The sequence below is a fragment of the Tauraco erythrolophus genome, chromosome 7 (genome assembly GCF_009769465.1).
Source record: "Tauraco erythrolophus isolate bTauEry1 chromosome 7, bTauEry1.pri, whole genome shotgun sequence".
Classification (NCBI taxonomy): domain Eukaryota; kingdom Metazoa; phylum Chordata; class Aves; order Musophagiformes; family Musophagidae; genus Tauraco; species Tauraco erythrolophus.
The window spans coordinates 43,574,873-43,587,069 of NC_141471.1; the positions used below are offsets into that span (position 1 = coordinate 43,574,873).

Here is a 12,197-nt window from a genome sequence, read left to right on the forward strand (position 1 = left end):
TGTTGATGAGTCATTCAGATGGATGCCTGAAAAATGTACCAGGAAGCATAATGCTCAAGACATCTGTTTTATTTTGGCATGTTTATGTCCGTGTTATTTCTTCTGAATATTTTTGGGTTGCTATCTGCATTGTTTTCATATGTCAATTCATTCCTCCTCAGAACCTACTTCTCTGCTGCAATCGGGCACATTTTAAAACTCCTCCCAGGTCAGACAAAGAGAATAGAAACATGCTGGATCTTGAAAACAAGTGGGAGCTGTGCCGTGGCACAGCCAGAGCCAGCTCTTCACTGACCATCCTGGCAAGTAGGTGCTGGGCCAGCACCCACAGGCACCCATCCAGCTTACTGGGCTCAGGCTGGGGCATTGCGTTGGCTCCGAGTAGGCTGGGGAGAGAGCAGGGAACAGCTGGCTGTGCCCACAGACTGTGAGAATCGCTCTGCTAGAGCAAGGGGAATTGCACTTCAGCCAGCTTGCAGGCATATATGAATATTTGTGGCATAGTCTGCATTATTATTTCAGCTGAGCTGTAAACATTTGGTTGCTGATAGTGGGTTAGAAACTAGAGCCTCTATAAATTTCAGACGGTGCAGAAGTTGCAGGGATTTTTTTGTTGGCTGACAATTAATGAAAGTCCCCGTGCCTCTTCTGATAAATGACTGTAGTGCCAAATATGTGCGGGAGCTCTGCAAGCCTTTGCAGTGAAGTCTGGGAGGGGAGGAGGAGGACGCAAAGCCTGCCCGTGCGGGGAATTTCCTTGGAGCGTGCACATACCTTCTTTCTCCCGTGTAGGTTTGTGTTTGAGCTTGCCCTTTCCTCTTTGCGTGTTTCCATCTCTGTCAGCAGCTAAATGGAGAGGCTAATTTGAGAGACTCCTACAAGTAATTGCAGCATAGTAATTGCATAGCTAACATGAGTCTTTTCCTTGTCCTGACTGCTGCTGGAATCTGCATGTCACTGCACGAGTATAGCTTGGTGATGATTTTTTATTTGTTTTTACTAGGAGGTCTACTACTTTGTTAAACAGAGTAGCTGTTGCTTAGTGTCTTTCCTTTGTAGCTCTGTGCAAAAAAATCCCTTGTATGTCTAGTAAAAGTGTGACATTGTCCTTGGACGATGGCCCCTCTGCTCAACCACCTGAAAATCCAATGGATAAAAACAGAGGCCCAAATTAAGAGCATAAACCAAGATCAGTCATACATCTGGGGGATAGCAATTTGGAAAGTCTTTCCCGATCCTGTGCTTCCATGCAAGAGAGCAGCTACATAAATGGTTTGGAAAAGCGTCATTCTTTATGAAGAAATACTGCACTTAATTAATTCTTGCTCCTGGGAGGTCAACCTGGGGCACTCATTATTGTCTTAATTGGTGGTATAAATCCTGAGGCACTGGAGGGGAAGAGAGGAAAAAAACGATGAGCAGTTAACAACGTATAGCCTTTTGGATAAGTGCTAGCCAGTTGTACAACCATCCTAGTGACAGTTTATGGCTTTATTGGGTTATAGGTCTGATCCTCCACAAATTAGGTTAAAGGGAATTGATTTGCATAAACAAAAATATAAGAAAATACAAAATGTGATAATTCATCCCTGAGTTCTCCATTAAACTGTGTGAAATAACTCAGTGCACTGCAACTCAGAAAAGCATTTCTTTGATCTCCTGTTATTCGTATTAAATTGTATTCATTACTCTTCCCATCTGGAGTTTCCTAGCAGGCCAAAAATCATCCTACAGACATTACTGAAAGGAAGTTAACTGTAACTTTTTAATTGTATACACTTCATCTCTCTCTTTTTTTTTTTTTTTTTTTAATTTGAAGAAAGCAGATGGAAGTGCATACCAGTGCCTTCCTCTCTGTTTAAATTACTGAAGTGGAGAAGCAGAAAATCTCAGCCGTTCTTTCCTCTCACATATTGTTTCAAGGTGATGACTGTTCTGTCTGGAGACTTTGACATGTTTGCTAAAAAGGTCAGAAGTTCACTGAAAATCGAAATTGTGGAGAAATCCATGCGTAGTCTTAGGGATGCTGTGGTACCCTTGCTGGACAAATCTCGTTGCTGCGGATTTGCAGCTGAATGAATGCAATCCTCAGTTTTGTCGGTAGCTGCCTCTCTGCCAGCTGGCCAGAGGAAGTGTTTTAAACTGCCCAGGAAAAAAAAAGAAAAGTCAGCATTTTGACAGTTTGGGGAATGCTTTTAATGTTAGATCAAGGTTTGTGAAATTAGAAGTTGAGGCATCATGAAAAATGAGGTCCGCTTCCAAACTCACCAGTGGCTAACAGCTAATTGGCATTAGTAGCCAGCCCCATGAATAATTTTCCTTCAAGCTCTGTCATAGAAATTGTTTTGTTTATTTCTTGCCCTTGGAGGCTCACAAGACTTTTTTCACCTTAGAAATTTTTAGGATTTATCAAGTGTTACTTGCCTTGTCTTTGCTGGAGAATTTCTTGCAGTTGCAAATGTTGCGTCTCCATTTTGGTAGCTTAGGAGAGGTGGCGTGTTCCTCACCTGCCTGTCCTTGTCCTCTGGGGCTTTTTCTCTTTTTAAGAAATGAGAAAACCCTGAAACCTTTTAAGCTTTTCCATTTGTATAAAACTAATGGAAAGAGAATAGCCCTTTTTCTCCCCTCAGTGGGTTGCTCGTAGGTCCACAGGTCTTTATTCCCATATGTGAGATGTGGGATAACACCTGCTTATTTTTATGAAGTGTTTTGAGTTCTGTTGATTTAAAAAAAAAAAAAAAAAGCATTGATTTTAGTAGCAAATTTGATTTTCTTCAGCCGTGGAAGGTTACGGCTGCTGTTCATCTGCAGAATAAATGGCTAGATGAGATGAAATGTGGATGGCAAACAGAGTTTCTGCTGGAAATAACAGCAACGACGGAGGACAAACCCAGAGCACTTCCCAGGCGGGCTGGTGCTCAGTCCCTCTGCTGCCAGGTGCCTGGTATCTCTAGGTGCTCACTACAAGCTATTGACATTTAACAACATTTATTCATTTGATTTTGCAAAGATCTGCCTGTCCTGCCCTGACACACATCATCAGCGCAATTTCCCTGCTTCCTGGCAGCGAGCCTTCCTCTACTTATTGTTGTAGCTGCTTCCATTTTGTGCTGGCGGTGGTTTCCAGCCACAATGTCAGACAATTAATTTGTTTATTCTGCAAGCTGTGACTTCCAAAGCATGATAGACAGTGCAGACATCCCGGAAAAGTGCTGTGGAACTGGGAACACGCTCATTTTAGCTTCCTTTTAGATAGCTGCTTTGGCAGCTTTCATTACTTGTGGGGTCTTGTGCTCTGGCTGCAGCCATTTTACAGCATTTTTTATACTACATGGAATCCCTTAACAGAGTATGGCGGGGCTTTTAGGTCTTTTATCAGCCTTTCTATGCAACTCCAGTTGTGGGATTGCATGTTATCAAGGCCTTTCAGAGCAAATATTCCTGGTTAACAACTAAAAATTGTGTGTCTCTGCCCTAACCTGACTGCTGATCCTACCAGGTCTTCGTGAGGAAGGGATTTTTTGTTCCTTGATTGCTGCCACCTGTAATAGAAATACTGCAAACCACGTTCTGTTCATGAATGTACCTGGGCAATTCCCTGGACGGGGAGCAAAGTATCTTGTGCAGATCTCATCACTGTGAGAGACCTTAAATGTCTCTGTTGATGCTCCAGAGAGAGCAAGAACAGGGTCATTACCTTGCCTGCCTATGTTTTACAGGGTTAGCAAGGATAGAGGGTAACTTGAATGATTAGAATAAATAGATTGAAAAGAGACTATGCATCACAGATTCGTTTTGTAAAAAAGGTATGTATTTGTACAGCCTCTATTTCAGAGTAAAGCTAATGGCAGAGGTTTCAGGTGTGTTATGGGCTGGATTTTCTCTTCGATTGTTACTGGGTTTTATCTTTCCCTTCAGAGCTCAGTCAGTCTGAGTTTATAAATGACTGATAAACTACCATAGAAAAGTCTTCCTTACTCCTTTGTTTCTTACGATAAAGTAGCAATACACTTCACTCAGAAGCTTATTTTGTAAATTTACTGAAGAATGGCCTCTAAATCTGCAGTAGTCATAGCCGGCTGCCTGTGCTGGGAGGTAATCAACGCTGAACCAGATGAACCGATCAGGTTGTTCAAACAGACTGAGCTCGCATTAGCCCTTCTCTGCTGATTGCCCTGTCCCTGGCTGCAGTGCGAGTTTTCAACTTGTAAGCCCACTGCATCTGCAAATAAGATTTGGCATGCCCTATGCTGGCAACATATTTTTAAGACGTTTTTGAGATCGAATGATCCATTTCTTCATGCAATGTGCATAAGTTGAGCTCTAAATCTTCTGACTTGCCAGAATCAACTGGGCAGTGAAGGAGAGGGAGTTGTGTAGATTCTCTGTCAGATATGTGAGGGTAACAGTTCATGCTAACAATTCTATAAGACTTCGTAAGGCTAAACACTTAACGTTATCTTGAGGGCTCATCCCTTAATGACCTCTTTTGTATTCAGATAACCAGTAGCATAATGGCATTCAAAATATTACTGAAATAGTTAATATTCTCTGTAGGCACCGCTGCTCTGTACTGAGTTCTCTAATTTTGACACACTACCAGGCGAATGCTAGAAAAGTAAGTGGTGAGTGGAATGAGGTGGGGGTTTTGGCATTGTGTTGAAGTTGACTAAATAGGTTATTTAGTTCTAAGCAATAGACCTAGTAAACTGGGTTTATTTGCTGCTTAATACATACGGTTTCACGTATCACTCTCTGCTTTCAATGCAGCAGATAAGATATCAACACAATTAAAAGTGAAAAATAATCTGTCTGCTCTGCCAGTGCTGGATGCTCAGAGAACACACGCTGATACAATAGATTTCTGAATTATTTATACTCAGCATTTTTTCCTTGCACTCGGTAAATGAGGACGCCTAATGTGGCATGGTCAGAGTGATACTCTATCTGTCATCCATTAAGATAACAAGATTGGTGGGCCTGGGAGGAGCGTGGCATTGTGCGCAGAAAAGACGAGATTAAAAATTGAAACGTTTGTCTGAAATGCTTTGTGTGAAGGATGCCAATAAAAGCAGCTCAGAAGGACGGAATTAATTCATAAGTGTGATTTCTGCAAAGCTCTCTATTTGTCTTCTCTAAAATAAAACCACAAGATTCGTGTTCCTTTCAAAAGTTGTGGATAAAAGGAATATTAGAGCAAATCGCTGTTCTTGATAGGTCTTCAGTAGCTTCCTCTACTTTAAATTCAAGTACTTTGTAGGTGCTATCAAAAACAATTATGTATGACAGAAATGCTTTATGTCTCACAGAATTATTTTTTTTATATTCATAAGGCATTTTAAATTACAAAAAAAGAACCATTTGTGCTTGGTTTTGGCACAGGAGTGTCTCATCTCCCATCACAGGGTGTTAATTTGGACGGGATGCTAAAATATTTGCATAAAAAAATTGCTCATGTAAATATTCATCCGAACAGATTCCTGTCAAGGTGAATGTATTACAGTAAGTAGTAGCTTGTTTTCCAAGAGCCAGTAGGCACTTGAAGTTGATTAATGTATAAGCAGTGGTGGTTGGCCGTCTCTGAAGTTTCTGACATCTTCTTAAGGTTAGTTGACATTTGGATTTCTTGGGTTTTGAAGAAACTGTTGAGATTATGAGATCAGTTGGAAGTCATTTGACAAAAAGTGCTTGGAGGAAAACTTGGGCCTGCTTCTAACTTCGCTATTTTTAGTGAACAGGCCAGTGTGTTATACCTCTGCTATCTGGAACGCAGCCTTGAAACGGTTTAAATGTGCTTTTCTGCTTAAGCGGGCAGTGGATGCCCACTCTGCCCATCCCCATGTCCTGCAGGGTTGTCTCTCACTTGCAGAGCTGCTGGTAACCAAAGCAGGTGAGGTGCAAACCCGCGCAGAGGGATAGGCAGCACGTTGTCCGTTTTTTTTTAGCCCAATGTCAGATTTGGGAAACGTTTCTGGGCACGACCCTGCTTGCAATGCTGCACAGAACCTGCGGCTGCTCAGCACCAGGCTTGTGGAGGCGGGTGGTGAAGCCAAGCCCCAGTGCCCAGCGAGTGCTCCGAGCCTGCCGGTGATTGGACTCCTGTCACCCCCCATGACAGCTTTGGTTTGGGATTTGTATGCAAAGAAATTAAATAATATTTATAATCTGAGCATTTTTCTTAGTACCTGTCCAAAGGAAATTTGAAAGATCAAATCTTTTCAGTGATGTATTGCTGAGGTTTTAAAATGAGCTTGCCACAAATGTTAGTAGAAGTAATATCCCACTGTTGTCTTAGGGAAGAGGACTTGGGGAGGGGATCTCTAACAGGCTCTAGAGAAACAGGTCCTTAGTTTTGAGCAAGACCACATTATACCTTTTGCACCTGAATGCTTTATGGAAATAAGTTCATTTTTCTTTCTATTTCGTGAATGACTTCAGGAAGAAAATCAAATACAGGTGTTAAAAAGTAATTTGTAAAACAACAGTCCAAGCTTCCGTAGTTAGCATCCTCATCTATATCTTTCACTCTGTGTAGGACATTGCCTGAGGAGGTTAGGCTGGTGAAGAAACTCTTCATTTCAACCTGGAGATCTGCTTTTTCTGAGTTTGTTCTTCTTAAGCCCTTTGTATTAGTAATCAGTTCATGAATGCTTAATCCTTGCTGCCTGCAGAGGTTGGATCACCTTTTTCTGTTGTGCTATGTGGTCAAGTTCACATGGTAAGGACTGAGACAGCCTCCTCTGCTTTCCTTCCTGATGGGCTGTAATTAAACCCTAGGTTAAAAGGGTGCAGAAGCTACATCTAAATATCAGAACTGATCAGTCACTGGATGCCATTAGCTACTGGTTATATTTTGGTGAAGTACAGGTATACTTGGAGGAGGCTGTTTCCTCTTTTCTCTGTATTGAGTGACACTTTTGAAGCTCATATTTCAAGTAGTGTCTGTGTCAGTGAACCAGAAGTCTCTCAAGCATGGATGCACGGCAGCCTCTGCCCCAAAGCACGTGCAGGCAAAGTGGAGGCTTTAGGGGCTGTTTTTTTCAAACTACTCTAGTTGTTCAGCCTGGTGAGACAGTTGCTGCACAAGAGGGTCATGTTGTGTGTTTGGGACATTTTGTCTCCTGCCCGTCAGGCTAGTGGTAGGAGAGTTATTCCATCAGTGACTGTACGTGTTGATTACATGCAGCACTGGATTAAGACGAGATAGCTGCAGGGGAAGCTACCAGTCTTGGCTTCCCCTGCCTCTTTCCAACTATGAAAAGGTGACCAAAAAAGCCATATAGACACCCTTGAACCAGCACAGCTCACACTTTCTGTCTGTTGAATTAAACAGATGCCATAGACTTATCACAGTTGTAGTTACCATCCTTGGCAATTACCACAGAGCTGGGCATCACAATTAGGAGAATATCAAAGTAAGGAAGTAGTAAGTGAATATTACCATACGTTTTCTTCTTGGCAGGTAAGCAAACGTACACACGCTTGCCATGCTTTCCATTGCAACGATTCAAGCAGTGTTACAATCAAAAGTGTGGCATATAAAATAGCAGTGTTATTGATAACTTAAAAAGTTTTTATTGTCTAAACAAATAGCTTTAAATTCTTCTTCTGTGTCCAGTAGCTCGAGGAAAAGAAAGAAGTAAAGAGTTTTTATCTACCTCTTTGATGGTAGTATTAAGTATCTTCTAAATCAGAGGAGCTAACCTCAGGATGAGGCTTGCCTGTGCAAGAGCTGCGGAAAACTATTGCCAGGGGTTACGTGATTAAGGAGGCATTTTTCAGTTCTGAGTGAATTTGAGGTATTTTCATAACATTAGCATCTATAGTGTGTTGGGTGTGCAAGGAATTTATGACCAGCCCTTATTGACTGTGCCTGCCCTACCACTCCCTGATCATATGGCCAGAAACTCTCCCAGTTAACTCTGAACAATAGGGGTTTTGGCTTTTGAACTACTCGCATATCTCAGTGAGTGCTTCTAGGAGAGCCAATTTTATAGCTTACCATGATTGCATCTTTAGACAAATGCACTGTGGGCACCGAGCTATCATCTGCAGCATCAGGTTTACCGCTTGCTTGCAGGGTGTAAACATGTGGCTGGCTGAAGAGTTTTAACCTCTCAAGCCCTCCAAAAAATATGAAATTGCTAACTATTCTTCCATAATGCTACAGTGTTGACTGAAATTTGACCCTGGTGCTTGCTGAAACGATTTTCAAAATCTTGAGTGAGAAGGTTAAATAGTACTGTCAAATTTCCAAATGTCTGTTGCAGAAGTACTTTCACTGAATATCTGTGGGTTGAGCTCTAAAATGCTTAAAGTAATCCTTTTTTTTTTTTTTTTTTTTTTTTTAACCCTTCATTATTATATGGTATTATCTAAAGCTTGGGTTTTGGTGTAGATAAAGAAATTAACTTGTTTTTTGCCTTTTTCCTGTGCCAGCTAACCTTGCCATTTATGGCTGTTTTTCTCAGTTTTACTTGCTGAAGGAGGAATCCAGTCAAATGGTATTTCTCAAGTACAAACCAGACCTCTACTTCTCTTTAATTTCTGTTCATGATCATTGTGACTACTTGATTATTTTCACAGCTGTATCTGAATAAGAAAAAAAAAAAGCTGTAATTGGCAACTTTTACAAGTTCACAACTCAATAACCTGATGCTGGAACTCTTCCACCTGCAGAAGCCTCATTAATTGCTGTAGGAGTTCCAGCAGCTAAGAGACCTGGGTTTCAAATTATTTCTCTTTTTACGTGCAGCCTTCGAACCAGAGAATCTCTGCAGTAACAAAAATAGGCAGGACCTTTAGGCTGAGAGAGACTGGCGATTGTTGGACGAGTGTTTGACTTCCAAGTGGATCTGTTAGGAAGGCTGTTGTTTACCCAACTCGTTACTACATCCATAAGCCCAAACCATTTTTATTTGAGCTTTTTTGTAAAATCTAGGACTTCGTTTCCTGAATGCCGTTACTAGTTCTAGTTTTGTTTATTTTGGCCTTAGGTTGCATTATTTAATTAGTTTTTATTTAAGAGACGAGTCTTATGTTTCAAGAAAGAGTACTAAATTATAATAAGACTGAGTCTTTAAAGATGCCGTACTCCAGCCATAACTTTGAATTTATTTTGTTATTTTAAAGCAATGCTAGTGCCTATCTCTAAGGGTTATGGGAAACTCAAAATTTTATTTGATTTCTTTTTTCCTTGATTCCAGGGCTTTTTCCGCAGGAGTATCCAGAAGAACATGGTTTACACATGTCACAGAGATAAAAACTGTGTTATCAATAAAGTTACCAGAAATCGCTGCCAGTACTGCAGACTACAGAAGTGCTTTGAAGTGGGAATGTCCAAAGAATGTAAGTTGTCTTCAGAAACAATTTATTTTTTGTCATCTCCTACGTGTATGTGGCAGTCCCAAGGGAGAAAAATAATGTGCGATTACGTGATTGAAGCCAGTATCTGCATTCATATGCAGAGAAGGGAGTATGAATTTTCGTACACAACTTCAGACCTGTACTTTGAGAACTTCTGAGTCCTTAACTTTGCAGCGTAAATGCCGTCAGTTAAGAACCCACGTGGTGTGGCCACCCTGTGTGGGTGTTTTCTAAAATAACAAACCCACAGGTACTTGCTTTAAGATTGGATTATCTCCCTTCTGCTCTAGAAACAGCTTCTTGGGGCAAGGATGTAAGGGGAACAGCACTGGCTTCTTAAGCTGGGTTTCAGTCCTCCCTCTGCCCTGCAGACCAGCTCGCGGCTTTGCTGGACTCGTTGTCAGCCTTCTTCAACCTCACACCTTCTCCCTCGGGCCGGGGCTTGTGCCAGAGGTCCTTCTTTTAGCGGTAGCGCCAGTTTGTGCCGTTTTACAAAACTGATGGTTCAACGGCCTTCAGTCTGCCCTTCTTGCTGGTTGGAGCCTCTCTGGAAGGTGAAACAAGCTGGCAAATTCTCTTCTAAACCTGCAAAGCTGGTGAATCTGACTATGTGAAAGTGCTGCCAAGTGCGCAAAAAACCCCAAAAGATTTTCCTCTCCCTTCGTTTCTCAAAATCTCTGATTTTCCTTTTAAATTAACAGGTAGACATTTATGATATTTCTCTTTTTCCAGTTTATTGATATCCCTATCAAGCATGAAATTTAGCAAAAAAAGCCATTCTTAAATCCCTATAGGGTAATATTTCTGAAACTTTCTTATTTTTGATTGGAGCGATCACAGTAGCAAAAATGTCTTTGGTGTAGTGATTTGTTTGATTGTTGAGGGTTTTTACCTCTTGGTGATGTTTCTGATTTCAGTAGGTCAATTCTAATAATAAACACTATAGAAGTTTACAACGTGTGCGTAAGAGAGTTGGGCAAAATTGCCCAGAACCTCTTCTTTACTTTCATTCACCTACAGGAGTTCCTTGGAGAGACTTTAGGACCACAGAAAAAAAAAAATTACACTGATGAGACATTTAGAACTGAACTATGACTTAAATCAGATCTCATCCTCAGCATTTCTCCTTCCTGAATTGCATGGGACTTTTCAGTAGTTCCCTTCTTTGACAGGAGATGAAGAGATCCCAAAGTCACACTGCTCTCTCCTGGTTGCATCTCTTTTTTTTCTCTCCTACCCTCTCCTTCATCTCCTCTTAGAGGAAGAGTGTTGAGGAGCAGAGAAAGAACCAGATACATCTTTAGGACCACTTTGCAGTGTTTTCAACTCTTTTTCATGGAAGTCTGAAGTTGTGGTTATTGAAAAGTACCGACATCAAGTTTCATGCAACTGAGGGGAGCTAGCAGGTCTTAGGATTTCCATGATTTCCCCGTCCTTGTCAGATTTTCTAGTTTTCTCATGTGTCTGAAGTACGCTTATCTATACTTATGTATAGATTTACTGGAGCGGAGACCATGATATGATAAGAGTAAAGGAGAAGGTAGGCTAAATACAAAGGTGCGCAAAAATGTAGGATTGAATGAGGAGGATTTTATAGGTATCTGACCGCATATATATCTGTGCACATGAAGACTTTTTCCTTGATAAAAACAGTTTACAAGAGAAGAAAAAACGCTTTTCTCACCTGAGGGCTGAATTCTTAAGGATTTTATTGCTGACGTGAAGTAGTAATCTTATTAAATGCTGTAACGTCACATCAGAGTAGGTTTTGGAAATATCAGCAGTATGTCTAATATGTTAACCAAAGTTACTTAGGGTAAAGTATAAAGACTTACTGCCTTTCAGGTGATGGATTGTTTTCTCCCAAAGGATAGCTGGAGCTTTGCCAGCAAGAATTAAGGTTTTTCTCTGCCTGTTTCCTTGGGTGAACTGAGTGAAATCGCCTGTTTCCTTGGGTGAACTGAGTGAAATCGCCCTTTGGCAGTTGCCTTTATCTCAAACCACTACAGGCACTGAAAGGGGGCTAGCAGGTTGGAGGGGGAACAGAGGATACTGGGGAGAAGTGAGGGATGTCCTCTGGCTGCATTTCTGTAGAAGGTGTTTGCAAAGCAATAGCGAAATCCTTTTAAATGTCATCGGTTTGAATGCAGTGTGTCTTGTCTTCTGGGTTTAAGAACTGAGTCTGAAGGGATTCCATGTTATCCCTTCGTACACACGAGCTTTTCATCTCTTAAAAGATTTGAAAAACTATTGTCTTTTCTGACCTTCTTTCATATATGTCTCCAGGTTTCAACTCCATTTCTTTAGAAGTTTATATAAACGAAGGCATATTTGTCAGTGAGCTTTTTCTTGCCAGATAGAGATTTTTCTTTTTCCCCAGTACCTTATTCACATTTTGTTTTTCTGTCTTCTTACAGTTCTGTTACCTTGTAATGTGAAAACCATGAACAAAGGACAGAGAAAAGTATCAGAGAAATCTCATAGGGAAGCAAGGCTACAATGCTCAAACCAGTCCCAAATGGGGAAGGTAATGGTGATGGGCAGCTGCAAATAGGAACCCCAAGGTCTATTCTCAGGAGGTGCAAAGGCAGAATTCCAGTATACAGAATAATCTGTGCTTAAACGCTGCAGTCTTATGTTTATTTGTTCTGCCCTTAAAGGACATGCAAAAATACTTGCATATGTGACTCCTTTTGAGCTTAATGAGCGTTACAAACAAACATCAGAGAGGAGAACTGGCCACCTAGCCAGTGTGATAAGTAAGGTTTTAAGAATGGAGGTACATTGTTCTGGAAGAGAAGAGATACACTGAGCATTTCTTCTATGCTTTT

At 41.1% G+C, this 12,197-nt stretch overlaps 1 protein-coding gene across 4 annotated transcripts in view; it reads left to right on the plus strand.

Annotated features, from left to right (window-relative positions):
* RARB (retinoic acid receptor beta) overlaps positions 1-12,197 on the plus strand; it is a 192,317-nt gene that overhangs the window by 138,316 nt on the left and 41,804 nt on the right. For all 4 annotated transcript variants that reach the window (XM_086614247.1, XM_086614248.1, XM_086614249.1 and 1 more), the window contains one exon: positions 9,207-9,348. In XM_086614247.1, coding sequence (XP_086470373.1) covers positions 9,207-9,348 — 142 coding nt within the window. The remainder of the gene's footprint in view (positions 1-9,206; positions 9,349-12,197) is intronic.